The following is a 15,906-nucleotide window of genomic DNA, read 5'->3' as shown; positions in this document are numbered from 1 at the left end:
AATGCATCAATCACATCAGTTTTTAATTGTCCTAAGGCCAAAAGCCAAATAAAAAATATCAATCAAACTTGAATCAGATTACTAATTTCCGTGTGACTGGCACAAAACATGTTCAGTATGCTGTCCACCGTTTTCTGCAATTGATGAGAAACAGCATGTTCCACAACTGATCAAAGTGTTTCCAGCATCATGTTCAGAATGTGTTGCACAATGCAACTAAGTTCCAGTCGAACATTGAACACAACGTCTTTCAGATAGCCCCAGAGCTAGAAGTCACACAGATTAAGATCAGGTGATCAGGATGGCCAGACTGTGGGGAAATGTCACGTGATAATTCTAGCATTTCCGAAATGGCACTTCAGCAGCTGCTTAACTGGATTTACAATGTGTGGAGGTGCATCAGCTTACATAAAAATGATTCCATCCACGGATCCATGCTGTAGTAGAGCTGGAATGCCATGGTTGTGCAAAATACATTCATAGCAGTTACCAGTGACGGTACAGGTAACAGGACCAGAAGCACCTGTCTCTTCAAAAAAATATGGCCCTATGATAAATGAAGTCGTAAACCCAAACCACACAGTGACCTTTTCAGGATGAAGCGGTACTGGTTGATTTGTGTGTGGATTTTCCATTGGCCATATCTGACAATTCTGTGTATTGACATATCCTAAGAGATGGAAGTGGGCTTTGTTTGTCCACAAAATCTTCCATGGTCAATCATTGACCACTTCCATGCAAGCAAGAAATTCTAAAGCACATGTCTCTCTTGCTGGCAGGTCAACAGGAAGCAACTCATGCACATGGGTAATTCTGAATGGATAACAAAGAAGGATGTTTTGTAGGATTTTACGCATCACTCTCATGGTTATGTCCAATGTCTGAGCAGTTCTCCATGCACTATACATTTGCACACCACCACTCATCTCCTCCTGCACTGCTGTGGCCACTGCTTCCACTGACATCAAATCAGTTTGTTTCCTCCATCTATCACGTTGCACACCAAAAGAAGCCATCTTTTCAAATTTCCAGACTCATGACAGTCATTGAACCAATGCCTTTTTTCAAACCCTTCAGTGTCTGGAACTTCTGCAGAGTGACATGTGCACAGTCATCATCCTTGTAATATAGCTTTACAAGCAGAGTATGAACCTACATTGAGACAGTCATGCCGAACATCGCAGGTGCGAAAGGAGGCTTGTTTATACCAACTTCAATGGGTCGTGTGCATAACAGGTGTTTTCATTTACGTATTCTGACACATACAGTGCCAACTATTGATCAGTTTTCACACTTTTTTCCTTCTTCTACTATATGTTGACCACCTTCTCAGATAATATTCCATTGCAAGTTGACGTCATTCTGACCAGTGGTATTATTTATACGGCATTCTGAAAGTTTAACTTTAATTATAATCACCCTTTGTATTAGGACCTATATATATTAAGACCTGTGTTTGATACAAGTAGATTTCTCTTGGGCAGGAATGCCCTTTTTGCCAGTGCTAGTCTGCTTTCCATATCCTACATGCTGCATCCACCCTGGGTTATTTTGCTGCCTTCTTCTACTTTGTGATCACCAATCCTGATGTTAAGTTCCTTGCAGTTCTCATTTCTGCTACTTCTCATTACTATAGTCTTTCTTCAGTTTACTTTCAGTCCATATTCTGTACTCAGTAGACTTTTCATTCTATTCAGCATGTCCTCATTCATCTGATTTTCCAAGTACTTGTCATCTCAAAGAATTACAGCATCATCAGCAATCCTCAGTTTTTTTCTTCTAATCCACAGACTTTAATTCTGTTTCCAAACTACTCCATTGTTTCCCCTGCTAATCTCTCAATGTACAAATTGAATAACATGAGCGTAGCATTAACTGCCGCTTCACTCTTTTTCCAAATAATATTACCTGTTCACATGTTTCTGTACAAGCTGTGGATAGCATTTTGCTCCTTGTATTTTATACCTGATACCTTCAGAATTTCAAAATGTGTATTCTATTCAACACTGTCAAAAACTTTTTGCAAATCTACAAATACTATAAACACTGATTTGCCTTTCTTGGTCTCTTAAATATGTCAATATTTTGCAAGAATGATTTATTAAACTGCCTCTGTAATACTCATACCAGTCACCAGGAACCTGTTTTTGGAACTGGAAGTATTACGTTCTCTTGATGGTGTTTAACCTGTCTCACAAATCTGGCATATTAGATGTGAAAGTTTGTCATGGAATGCTCTCCCAAGGGTACCAACAATTTTGAAAAAGATTTTGTTAACTCTATATGTCTTTTTTTGGACTTGAGTCTTCGAGGACTATGTCAAATTCTTCTTGCAATATCTCTCATATCACCTTACTATATATCTTCCTTAAGCTGATGTAAGCTGTCACCAGCACATCGGTCAAAAAAGGTTGAAGCTGAGATCAATAAGTAGGCACAGGATCAAGCAAGCCTATCACAAAACAGACCAAAGATACCCTGACAAGCAACATGCGGCCAATGCCCTCTTGATAGTATGTATTTAGGCTGCTGGCACTGACTGGAGGACATCAGTCAGTGACTCACTGACTCATTCTAGTTTGGCATCTGTCAATTCACTTGTGGAGTGGCTTAGTTCAGCTCAGGCTATGGCAGTGCACAGCAACCATATTAGTGACTAAAGTCTGTGATAGTAAGATTACCAATATTGTATGCAAGAGGACTATTACTGATGGGCTTGTACCACAACACTTGGACTCTATTCAAGATAAGTAGCTTCCTGTTCCTGTAAATAAAAAACCACATTAATCCACGTGGGCACTTCTGTTGTAGAAAGAGGATACCGGCCAGCCATGACGTCATCTCCCTTGCTTCCTTACAGTACAAGGGTCTACATTCCTCCCTTTCAGTAATACTGTCTTCAAGTTTGTTTCCTTTAAATAGCCGTGCTATATTTTCCTTCCACCTCTCAGTCTTTTTTTCTTTACTTCGTACTGGTTTGCCACTTTTATTTTTTATAATACCTATTTCTTTTTGTCTGCTTCATTTCCTGCAGTTTGTATTTTCTCCTTTCATCAGTTAAATTCATAATCTCCTGATTAATCAAAGGATTTCTGCTGGATCTTGCTGTCTTCATAATTCTCTTTCAAAGCTACCGACTATCTTGCACTGTATTCATTTCCCATTGTTCAGTTACTCATTGCCTAAAGCTCCCTTTGAATCTCTCACCACCCTCTAGTTCCAGGTCTCAATTACCTTCCTACCTTTCTACGATTTCTTCAGTTGTAATCTGCAATTCATTGTAGTCAGAATACATATCCTCCTAAGTAGATTTTTGTATTTTAAAATATTGTGATCAAAATCACTGTCTTACCATTATGTTATTTATCTCAAACCTTCCAGTCCCTCCAAATTTCATCCATGTATATCAGCTTCTTTCATGATTCTTAAACCAAGACTGAATATTCTCTGTGCAAAATTCTACCTGACACTTCTCCTTTCAAACCTTTTCCTTCAGTCCATTTCCTCCTACTATTTTTCCTTCTCTTCCTCTCCCAACTATCAAATTCCAGTCACCCATTACAAATAAACTCATTTCTTTCTTAATTATATGAACAAATTTTTAAAATTTCGTTACTCATTGCTTTCAGTATCCTCTCAGAGGGCCAAACACATTACAGCATCTGCTTCTGGGACATGGAGAGGTGCACTGGCCCTGGATCAAATCTACCTCATGGGTTAATGGTGGGGCCAGTGCGTTGACCAGCTTGGATGTGGTTTTTAGGCAGTTTTCCTCATCCAGTTAGGTGAATATTGGGCTGATTCCCAGGTTCTTCCTCAGTTATACAATGCACAAATATTTTGAAAAACTATGTCCCTTAAGACCATGTATTATACACAAGATGTGGATGGAAGATGGAAGGGATACATAGGTTCCTTCCTGAGAGACAGAGGGACAAATTGGGGGGAGGGGGAGGGGGGTGAGAGCTAACAGTAGGTTTAAAATGCTTTTGGTAGTGGTAAAAACCATTTTAATAATAGCCTATATACAGGTATGGTTCTCCGTAAAACTGGAGTAGCACCACAACACCCATTGACTGGATCTAGGGAACCAAAATTAATGGATAGAGCGACGTTTTCTTAATCTCTTCATCATCTGTGGAGCTAGTAGTCATATAAAGTTGTACTACTGTGATAAATGATGACTTTGTGTCTATTGTGGCTATGACGGGTAATGTGTTCACTTTGCTCTTCATAATATCTTACCAACATTTCTATTTGCTGTTCCATTATTAGGCCTGAAAGTGCACAGTAAGCCAAGATAAACATCAGAATAGATTGCAGCTATGACAATCAATTACATTAAAAGTAATCTGTTATTAACAATAAGCTAATATGAATCCAAACCAGGATTCAGCTCCACCTACACATGAGGAGATAAGAAAAATTTTATCACATATGAAAACCATAAAGCACCAGGGGAAGACAGTGTAATTGCCAAAATCCTCAATATTTGAGGTGAACTCTTGACTGACAGGCTAAAAACTATAACTGAAAATATATGGGACAGTGGAGTCATACAAGCAGTTTGGAAAACTGCTTTGATTCACCCTCTACACAAAAAGGGTGACAAGACTGATCCAATCAACTATCGAGGCATTTTACTCCTACCAGTCACTTACAAAGTGCTCTCACATGCTCTTCTCACCAGATTAGAACAACAGAGAGAACATATGATCGGTGAATATCAGGCAAGCTTCCACCCACATTGATCCTGCGCAGAACAGATATGGAACCTGAAGATGATACTGCACCTCTGTCAGTCGAGCCACACAGTAGTCTGCTTTGTAGATTTCAAGAAAGCATACAACTCAATTCATCACACTAGTCTATTCAGTACACTTCGGGAATATGGTGTAGATAACAAAACTACTTCACTAATTGAGCAGACATTAACAGGCATAACCTCAAAAGTAAAATTCATGGAAAAAGTTTCAGATTAGGACAGGACTGAGACAGGGTGATGGGTTGTCCCCACTCCTATTTAACCTGCTACTGGACAAGATTATCAAGACGTGAGAGAAAGAGATACCTGGAATAAATATGGGATCAAAGGGCAAACGAATCAGCATAAAATGCCTTGCTTTTGCTGATGACCTAGCAATAATTACGTGGACTCCTGAGGAAGCTAAACATGTCATCAAGAAACTATGTGGGGTTATCATCAAAACTGGACTCCAAATTTATTATGAGAAAACACAATTCATGAACTCCAAAAGTTCATATCAGAAACCACTTGCAACAAAATATGGTGACATCAAACAAGTTAAGTACTTCAAGTACTTGGGTGAAATGATCAGCAGCACTGGCAATGAAAAAGTAGCTCATAAAACACAAGCATAAAAATTACATGAAGCTTATACAATGACCTGGAACACATACAATAAGAAATCTCTATCCACCTAAACCAAATTTCACCACTATCATACAGTCACACTTCCAGAAGTGCTCTATGCAACTGAAATGTTATCATTAACCATCAATATCAAGGACACTGAGAAAATTGGCAGGCAAATACTCAGAAAAATATTTGGATCTAAGATTCAAAACGGTATGTGGATGCACAAAAGCTCTGAAGAACTGTACTCAAGGACTGAATGTTTCACATCAATTGCATAGAAAAGACAACTGAAATTCTACAGACATTTAGCAAGAATGGATGCCTTTAGAATGACCAAGAAAATCTTCCTTATCATAAAAGGAACTCGCCAAACCAGAGAGCGATAGCTAACAGAAACCCAAAAATAACCTCACAGAAAGTATTGACTCGCTAGAAACCACATGGACTGCATACAAACAGAAAGTCAACTCTCATAAGTTGACGACCAAAAACCCAACAGAGAAGACTCTGGAATTGAAAAATGCATGGACACAAGAAAGAAGACAGGCCCACAGTGAAAGGATGAGGAAGTTTTGGGAAGAAAAGAAGAAGAAGAAAGCTAAGAAGATCAGTGCTAATTAATGGTTCTGCATGCTCCTTAGAGGATGAAATGAATAAATAAATAATATTAATAAGCTACATATGTTATTTACCAAGCACACTTGGAAAATGCTTTAAAATGTTGCACATAGCATCTTACATAACTGAATCAAAATCCATTACTTGGAAAAAAATACTACTTTTTGCAGTTAAATTATGTGGCCCCTGTTCATTTATAGCTGCAGACTTATAAATTGCATGAGGATGTAGACTGTTATTGAAGGTTAATACTTTATTCTTGCTAAAAGATATATAAATGGTCTCCCATCATAGGCAAAAAGAAAACTAATTTACACTCCAGATTACCAAACCTTACTGTGACACAGAAGGGACGTACATGGTCATCAAAATCCTTAACCTTTTTCACTGTTCTCTAAAACATAATAAAAACACAACAATAATTTTAAAATCAAAAGAAAATCATATTCCCTTCCAGTCCATAGAGAAATTTCTTAACTTGTGAGATTATAAACAAATATGTGTTCCTTTTCATATAATGTTGAACCAGGAATTAAGTTAAACATAAAGTATAAAGTAAAATGATCAGAGAAGGTGGAGCTAATGATAAAAAACTAGAGTCTGAAACTTGCATTACTGTCTCTCTGCCAGTCTGGGCTTAGGTAATGCAAACAGAAAAGACTCTAATCTCTTAAAAAGTATTAATATACGAGTGATGAAAGATAGGAAAAATTCACTGAAACACTTAAAAATAGAAGAAACAACTTTTGACAATTTATTGCTTAATGCATTCCAAGTCCTGAAGGGGTCAGCAGCTTGAAGGGATCTACATAACAAAACAAATGGATGGATGAAAGAAAGTTGTCAATGCACATGATAGAGATTCCTTTTTTGCTTCTACACATAGAAGTTTTACTGATACGGGAAACTATGTTAAAACAGGTTGTTACACCATGAAAGACACTCATAACCAAATATGTTCTTGTTAAGTAGTACAGGTAGCATAATAGATTCAAATGAAAAGCTAGGTGGCAGATTACTAAAGCAATTATTCTTAAATTTACACAACTTACCACAATGCAGATAACATGTCTCCTGATCATGCCAAGCTTGACATCAAGGACACTGACTTGCCTTTTCTTGCGGTCTATCTTCCAAGCCCTGATTGTACCTTGTCCACCAGTGATGAAACAGACACCCCTTATGTTGGCTGGACAGAGAACAATTGCTATGCCAGCTGTTCCACGACTTGCCTCGCAACCTACAACATACAACATTTGCCATCACTAATGCTTTGTACATACTGATAACAATTCTCAACATTCACATGTTTTTGACAAACTTATCAAATCATTATTCACATTTTTTATTCTTGTACATAAAGGGTGTTTCTGTAAGAACAAGTTAAACTCTAACAGGACATAGAGAATGCTCTACTGAACAATTTGAGGCAGGCAACATGGAGTCAGAGAAGACAGCTTAAGGAGATATGGAAGCAGACTTGTCTACTGCTTTGTCTGGCGTTACTGTTTTCCTACTTATTTACAACTAACATGTGTACAGGTTTAGATGTACTGTGTTGTTTATTTACATGTACATTCTTTATTTCCTGGAACAAAAAAAGGAGGATGAGCCTGATTACTAGGAAGTCATGATGCAGCTTTTGTTTGCTTTACTTCTCCATAAGGTGACTCTGTTGCATCATATTTACCTGTCACATAAGAGAACATCAACAGCAGATCCATTCATTACTCAATGCTGTTCAGAGATGTACAATACAATACAATGGAGCAGTGCTGGAACAGTTTCGCAGAACTCACTGACATGCACCTTGAGTATGGGGAAGTATTTTGCAATGCTCTTGCTGCTGAAACGCTGTACAGGGAACAATTTCCTGACAGGCTCATCTGTCATGATGAGTATTTATCTCTCTTGATTGATGAATGTGGTTAGACTGGTTTATTTCAAAAAAGAAAATATGGATCTGGAAACATGAGGACCACTCGCACATCCAATTTTGAAGAGGAGGTGCTAGAACGTGTTGCAGCGGATCCCACTACAAGTACTTGTCATATTTCATGCGAAAGGGCCCCGTACATGCTAGCATGTGGCAAGTACTCCATGAACGACAATTACACCCGTGTCACCCACAATGAGTTCATGCAATGCTTGTGACAGGCTTTGCACTAAGGGAGCATTATGTCACTGGTTGCTCCAACAATGGATTGATGGACCAGACTTCCTCCATATCATGCTGTTTACTGATGAGGCCTTGTTTGATCATGATGGTATTTTGAACAGTGGGAACAGCCATGTGTGGGGTGAGGAAAACCCTCACTCTGTAGTAGCATCACACCATCAAGTACATTTTGCTGAGAGTACCTGAGCCGGCATTCTAGGCAACAATCTCATTGGAACATATCTTCTGCCAGGCCATCTGAATGGCCACCTGCACTTGAGGTTTGGGCAAAGAGTTCTACCTGAGTTGGAGAACATACCCTTGGCTGCTTGTGAGAGGATGCGTGTACAACCTGACAGTGCACCACCTCACTTCAAAGTGAAAGTCTGCAACCATCTCAACGCTGTATTTCCTGGTCACTGGATTGGAAGGGTAGGTGCTACTCTATGACCAGCAAGGTCACCTGACCTGAATCCCCTTGATTATTTCCTATGGCAGTACCTAAAGTCACCTGTGTATGAGGCACCAGTGGATACTGAGATGGAATTAGTTGCCAGAATTGTAGCTGCTTGTGATATGATTGTAAATACACAATGGATCTACATCAGATGTGTCAGAAATTTGTTTGCCAATATCATTCTTGGATTGACATTGACGGCCACCAGTTTCAGCAGATTTTGTAAAATGCAGTACAAATGGTATGTTCTTTGTCTCAACAATAGTATTTGCAGTTAACTGTAACTACTGTAAATAAAAAAGTACACATAAATGTGATTTTATTCCTATTATCTCCTTAAACTGGCTTCTCCAACCCCAGGTTCCCAACCTCAAATTGTTCAGTGGAGCACCCTATAGTCCTGTCAAATTTTTCCATGCTCTTACGAGAACAAACTGTATATCTTTTGTTAGCCTGTAAACTTCATTTAATTTAAAATTTTGTAATAATGAAATGTTCCGTTTGTACAAAGTTGATGATGATGTAGTCCCATACTCCTTTACAGAGCATAGGGGAATGATGCGGGAGACGTGCACCGCCATACTAGGCAAGGTCTTAGTGGAGGTGGTTTACCCTTGCCTTCCTCCAACCATAATGACTATGAATGATGATGATGACAACACAACACCCAGTCATCTCGAGGCAGGTGAAAATCCCTGACCCCACCAGGAATCGAACCCAGGACCTTGTGCTCAGGAAGTGAGAATGCTGCCGCGAGACCTTGAGCTGCGGACTATACAAAGTTACATTTCAAATATAAATATGGCTATCAAACTGTATTATACCGACTGGAAAGTGCACTGAATAATGAGAATTTAGTAACTGCACCAGATGTGCAAATGGAAGTTACTGACGAACCAGTATGGGTAACACTGCCACATCCAGTGAGAGCTCGTCCAGTGGGGAAACCACCAATATTTCAGGTCGGTTACATGAAATTCTGGAGTGGTTCAATATAAGGGCACCAGATGGTTGGCTCACTGTCAGTTTTTTTCTTCTCAGTTGCTGTTTTCTAACTGCCTCTATGAAGTGAACTCTGATCTCTGCTGCTGTTGACCTGAACTGGACTTGTGTCTGGTAGTGACTGCAATACTTTCCAATTGAAGCATAGCTTATAACTAGAAAGTTGGGCCAGTTCTCAGTACACCACAAGCTGGTATAACATTTCCATATAGAGCTTTTTTTTAAATAATAGTGTAGTTTCCATCATTGAAAGACTTATTTGGTAATCTAAGTAATATTATAATTGCAGTACAAGTACACAAAGAAGCAGTCATGCTTAAATTTATATTAATTTTAATCAGGGGCGTTTTGTCAACTAATGGACAATTTAATCTGCTGTTACATTATACTAATTTTGGGACTGATACTTTTTTTTTAACCCTAAAGTGAGGGTTACATTAGAATGACCATCTGTCTTTATTATGAGAGTCGCAGTAGCTATCAGAATAAAAAAATATATATATGAGAAATACTTCCAAGCAAGCTTGTGCATATGGTGCATCCAGAAATTAAGTTTTCTGATGTTATTTCCTTCAAAGTAAATTATTTAGCCAGGAAAACTGCACATGCTCAACGGATCTCTGACGTGACACTCAAATGCTAGCCAGACAGGTCCCAACTGATGCCAGTACCACAGGCTGCGAGGTTCAGTCAGTGATGAGGTTCCTTAATGCACAAAACATAGTGTCCATTGAAATTCATTGTCAGTTCTGTCAGGTCTATGGGTAGAATATCATGAGAAAACAGATTACATGTCACTCGTGTTGGGTTTTTTCTGAAAGCTGCCAAGGTGTCCTTGATGAAGAGTGCAGTGGGTAACCATCCCTCATCAATGATCACTCATTGACTTGTTGCTGCAGTGCACACTAGAGAATTGTTGCTTCACAATTATGGAGCCATGTTCCATACATATCATGATCCTTGTTGCGTGAAATTGTCACTAAGAAATTGCTGCTCAAGCAATTGTGTGCCAGGTGGGTGCCAAAAAACCTGACACTCAAGCACAAAACAAAAGGCTTTAGAGCAATGCTACATTTCTACAGTGGTCTCATGAAGACAGCACCTCAAGAAATTCCTGTCCTTTGGCCAATCTTATAACAATGACGATGAGCTGAAGGTGACTGTCACATACTGGTTCCATTGACATGCAGCAGACTTCTACGACACAGAAATACTAAAGTTAATCCCACGATATGACAAGTTTCTCAACTGTTTTGGTGACTATGTCCAAAAATAGCTGAACATTGCTATACCTTTTGCTAATGAAGTTTTCCATGCACCTATGTTGTCTTTGTTTTAAAAGTTACAGAAACATACTTTCTGAATGCACCTTGAATGGTGTAAGTACTTCATAATTTCATATATGAAATTTTTTTATGTTGTTATAATGACTTTATTTTACCTTCCTTGAGTAACATTCTTTCTTCCATACCCCATCTCCCACTTTTTTTGTTGCACTCTGTTTGTTCTTTTGTTTCCTCTGACTGACCTTCATTTTTCAGTGCTAATTTTAAACTGTTTGCACTGATTGTGAGCAAAAAATATAGACCTTTCACAGTTGTAGATTAAATTAATTTATTTTACTTTGTTGACACAGTTTATCAGAATCTGACATAAAACATTGAAAATGGGAAGAATGGGTGAGTGAAAGATAGCTCTTGGTGTTTGTAACAGAAACATTTTTCCTCCCTTTTGATTTCCCTACAGAGTTTTAGGCAAACCAATATTATACATTTTAGCTCTTTTATTTTTTTTGTTATGATTTAGTCAGATTGATAGTTCAGTAATCATTAAGGAAATGTGAGAGATGAGAAAAGTGACTTACCACATAATGCCTTGCTTTCCTTAATGTCCCATACTACAACAGTGGCATCATCAAATCCTCCTAATGATATGAGGTAATTGCTGTCAGAAGAAAAGACTACAGATTCAACACAAACTTTGTGTATCTCATGCTTGGTAAACAGCTTTAAGTCATCAAACTCCCAAAGAATAACTGTTGCCTGGAAGTGCATAGGAATATATTAAAATTACACATATTTAGCTTACATGTCATTCAGTAATTAGTAATGTTGTCATTCTTACCCTGAATCCAATGTGGTTTGTTTGAGCTGAAGCCACATACTTCCCATCTGCTGAAACTGCTACTGCACATACAACATCTGTGTGCCCTATCAGAAATCTCTGTATTTTTGTCTTCCAGTTTTGCACTACTACATTACAGCCTAGGGGGTAAAGAATGTGCTCTCCATCTGGGTGTACTTGTAAGCCATTACGAACAGAGCCTGAAATCAGTATCACTTTCATAGGTTTTGTAATATAGGCATCATGAAAAGGAAAGTGTTTTGTAACCGGCATGGATACAAGATGATGGTGGAGAGGAGGCAGGGCCTTTTCAATTTTCCTTACAATTTATTGCAAAGAATTTTAGACCTGTTATCTAAACAGGTTGTACATATTCAATATTCATGTTGACATGCAATGTTTTATACACTGAAGCGTCAAAGAAACTGGTATAGGCATGCATATCCAAATACACATGTAAACAGGCAGAATACGATACTGTGGTCAGCAATTCCTACATAAGACAAGTGTCTGGTGCAGTTGTTAGATTGGTTACTACTGGTACAATGGCAGGTAATCAAGATTTCAGCGAGTTTGAATGTGGTGCTGCAGATTTCAATACTGGGTGATCAACAAGTCCAGTGTGTGAACCATTCAATGAAACATCAAAGATATGGGCCTTTAGAGCTGAAAGTCCTCTCATGCACCCTTGATGACTGCATGACGCAAAGCTCTATGCCTTGTCTGAGCCCATCAACACCGACACTGGACTGTTGATGACTGGAAACATTTCCCCTGGTTGAATGAATCTCATTTCAAATTGTATCAAGCAGATGGACGTGTACGGGTATAGAGATAACCTTATGAATCCAAGGGCTCTGCAAGCCAGCAGGTGACTGTACAAGCTAGTGGAGGCTCTGTAATGGTGTGGGTGTGAGTTGTTGGAGTGATATGGGGCCTCTGATATCTCTAGATATAGCTCTGACAGGTGAAACATACATAAACACCCTGTCTGATCTCCTGCATCCGTTCATGTCCATTGTGCATTCCGGCAGACTTGGGCAGTTCCTGCAGGACATTACGACACCCCTCATGTCCAGAATTGCTACAGAGTGGCTTCAGGAATGGTCATATGAGTTAAAACATTTCCACTGGCCACCAAACTCCCCAGACATAAACATTATTGAGCATATCTGAGAGGCCTTGCAACATGCTGCTCAGAAGAGATCTCCACCCCATCATACTCATGGATTTATGGGCAGCCCTGCAGGATTCATGGTGTCAGTTCCCTCCAGCACTACTTCAGACATTAGTTGAGTCCATGTCACATTGTGTTGTGGCTCTTCTGCATGCTCATGGGGACTACTTGATATCAGGCAGGTGTACCAGTTTCTTTGGCTCTTATAGCTACTGCTATAAATTTTATTAACAGTGACCATTGTTAATATCTATGTAGAAGTAAAAGAGAATATTGAAAATACAGGGTGATTCAAAAAGAATACCACAACTTTAGGAATTTAAAACTCTGCAACGACAAAAGGCAGAGCTAAGCACTATCTGTCGGCGAATTAAGGGAGCTATAAAGTTTCATTTAGTTGTACATTTGTTTGCTTGAGGCACTGTTGACTAGGTGTCAGCGTCAGTTGATGCTAAGATGGTGACCGCTCAACAGAAAGCTTTTTGTGTTATTGAGTACGGTAGAAGTGAATCGACGACAGTTGTTCAGCGTGCATTTCGAACAAAGTATGGTGTTTCGGCCACCTCTCCCAGCCACCATTGATGATTTGAAACGAGAAATAACAGCAGCTATGCAAACAGTTACGCCTGATATGCTACAGAGAGTGTGGAACGAGTTGGAGTATCGGGTTGATATTGCTCGAGTGTCTGGAGGGGGCCATATTGAACATCTCTGAACTCGTTTTTGAGTGAAAAAAAACCTTTTTAAATACTCTTTGTAATGATGTACAACAGAAGGTTATATTATGTTTCTTTCATTAAATACACATTTTTAAAGTTGTAGTATTCTTTTTGAATCACCCTGTATAATAAATTAAAGCAACATAAAATAAAAGCAATTGCCTAAATTTCTAAGTAAATATGGCTCTGAGCACTATGGGACTCAACTGCTGTGGTCATTAGTCCCCTAGAACTTAGAACTACTTAAACCTAACTAACCTAAGGACATCACACACATCCATGAACGAGGCATGATTCGAACCTGCGACCGTAGCAGTCGCACGGTTCCGGACTGCGCGCCTAGAACTGCGAGACCACCGCGGCTGGCTTCTAAGTAAATAACTTCCCTCTTATATTGCTTGATATATTACTGGCAGCCTAGGAAGAACTCAGGGTTTGCCAACTAACTACAACCATACCTTCTCTTAGACCTATTGTTGCTACACTGTTCCACATTGCCCACACCGATATGTGTGCACCTAGACAATCCTTGAGTCTTTGCATATACAGGTGCACCATACCTTGAGTAAGGACAATGCTAGGTGCCCTTAATGTTTTGAAATATGCTGCATACCCGCCTTTCAGTGCTTTCAGTGTTCCATTCAGACTGCCATTCATGTAACTTCTAGGATCACCCACACATTATATAATTAATAGGAACTCCTGTGATCTCATAAACACAATCATATTATTCATGTAATTGTATTGTCATATTTTGCAGATCTTTTTTTTCTTACATTGCATCTTAATGGGTTGGCAGATATCTGTGCTGTGACACCCACTTCTGTCTAGAGTCTTCACAAATCCCAGGTGACCAGATGACGGAGTGTCATGGAAATTATTCACAATAGTTAGCTGTAGATGAGCTGGGATGACAAGCAACCTTTTCTGCCCCATTGGATCATAGTTACTCTTATACATTATTCTGTTTATTAATGTAAATTTCCGCATGGTCATTTTTGCCTCCTTCAAGGCTTCTATAGTTTCACCTTCAATGGTGCTTCACTCTATTCAGCAGCAATGTCATTTAATGCAGCAAGACTGAAATTTCATCCACAATGCTGCATTCCACTAAAGGATTATGACTTCTGAAATTTTCCCGGCTTATTTGTTCTTCTAATAATTTCTGCCACGATATTTCTGCCCAGAGACGTCCGGCCATCATCAGGTGAGTACACAACTACTGAAGAGCCCAGGTGCAGTCGCGGTATTTATGGCGAACCTCACGCATGCGAAATGTACTGGCATCCTACGCATCCTACAGCGCATGCGTTAGGTGTTGACATGCGCGGCATAGCCGAGTTGTACGTGCTGTCCTCGGTGGTGAAAATAAAAGATCGTCTAGTCATTGAGTATCGAATGACGCATGACACAACATACGAACTTCGAAACGTCTTGTTTTCATGTAGGTCTACACATACATTTATTTTTCGACAATATGTATAGCAATAGATGACAATCCCGACAGTGTTAACAATGATACAAAAATACTGAAAATAACGTCTTTGTGCCTAAAACAATGGTGATAAACACGGACACACTTCCTCATACTTGTTCCACTAACTGATGATAATTAGTGTACTAATCTACTGTAACCAGAATCCAGTCAAATTATTACAGTAATAATAAATCCAAGTGTGTCTGTGGCCACATACTATTATTATTATTAAACTATAATCATTGCAGCTATTTAAACAAAATAGCTGTTGCTTCCTAAGTTAAATTAATTTACTGTTGTTTAACTTCTGCTGTACGCTCAACGTTTACATGAACACATTAATATCTTTCAAAGAAAATAGCTACACCTATAGCAACAGAGATCTGTTTGCAGTTTACTACTACTTGCGTGGAGTATTGTAAAAACTTACCATTAAACCCAGTTATCGACTCGGCGACCAATTCATTAACTTCAGTTTCTGTTTCCGACATATCTGTATAAAGTTTTCAGGAGACAGCAAGTTCTGACTGCAGTGAACGAAGCGAACGCGGCGACTGTTGCTGCAAAGTAGTCCCCGTTCCAGCGTCGCCATGGCTACAAATAAGAGGTGGCTGTAGTCAGAGGCAGGTGTGCCAGGCCAGTTAAGACTGACACAGTTACGAGGGAGCACGCTTTAGCAAAACCAGAGAACGTTGAAATGCACCACATTCGGCACATGCACGTTTTAATGACTTGTCGTTTGAGATTGGGTTCTGTGTTAAAGAAATATGCAGACGTGGAAAATTAAACAGCGC

The 15,906-nt window shown here is 39.1% G+C and overlaps 1 protein-coding gene across 1 annotated transcript in view; it reads right to left on the bottom strand.

Annotated features, from left to right (window-relative positions):
* The window catches only part of LOC126277870 (cilia- and flagella-associated protein 52-like), a 99,267-nt gene extending 83,664 nt beyond the window's left edge, over positions 1-15,603 (bottom strand). The window contains exons 1-4 of the mRNA XM_049977396.1: positions 15,543-15,603; positions 11,740-11,939; positions 11,480-11,657; positions 7,051-7,238 (exon numbers count right to left, since the gene is read on the bottom strand). Coding sequence (XP_049833353.1) covers positions 7,051-7,238; positions 11,480-11,657; positions 11,740-11,939; positions 15,543-15,603 — 627 coding nt within the window. The remainder of the gene's footprint in view (positions 1-7,050; positions 7,239-11,479; positions 11,658-11,739; positions 11,940-15,542) is intronic.
* Between the last annotated feature and the right edge of the window lie 303 nt (positions 15,604-15,906).

Source organism: Schistocerca gregaria, chromosome 6 (assembly GCF_023897955.1).
Source record: "Schistocerca gregaria isolate iqSchGreg1 chromosome 6, iqSchGreg1.2, whole genome shotgun sequence".
NCBI classification, from domain to species: Eukaryota; Metazoa; Arthropoda; class Insecta; order Orthoptera; family Acrididae; genus Schistocerca; species Schistocerca gregaria.
The sequence above is the reverse complement of the archived record's forward strand: the minus strand, read 5'-3'. Positions and strand labels throughout refer to the sequence as shown.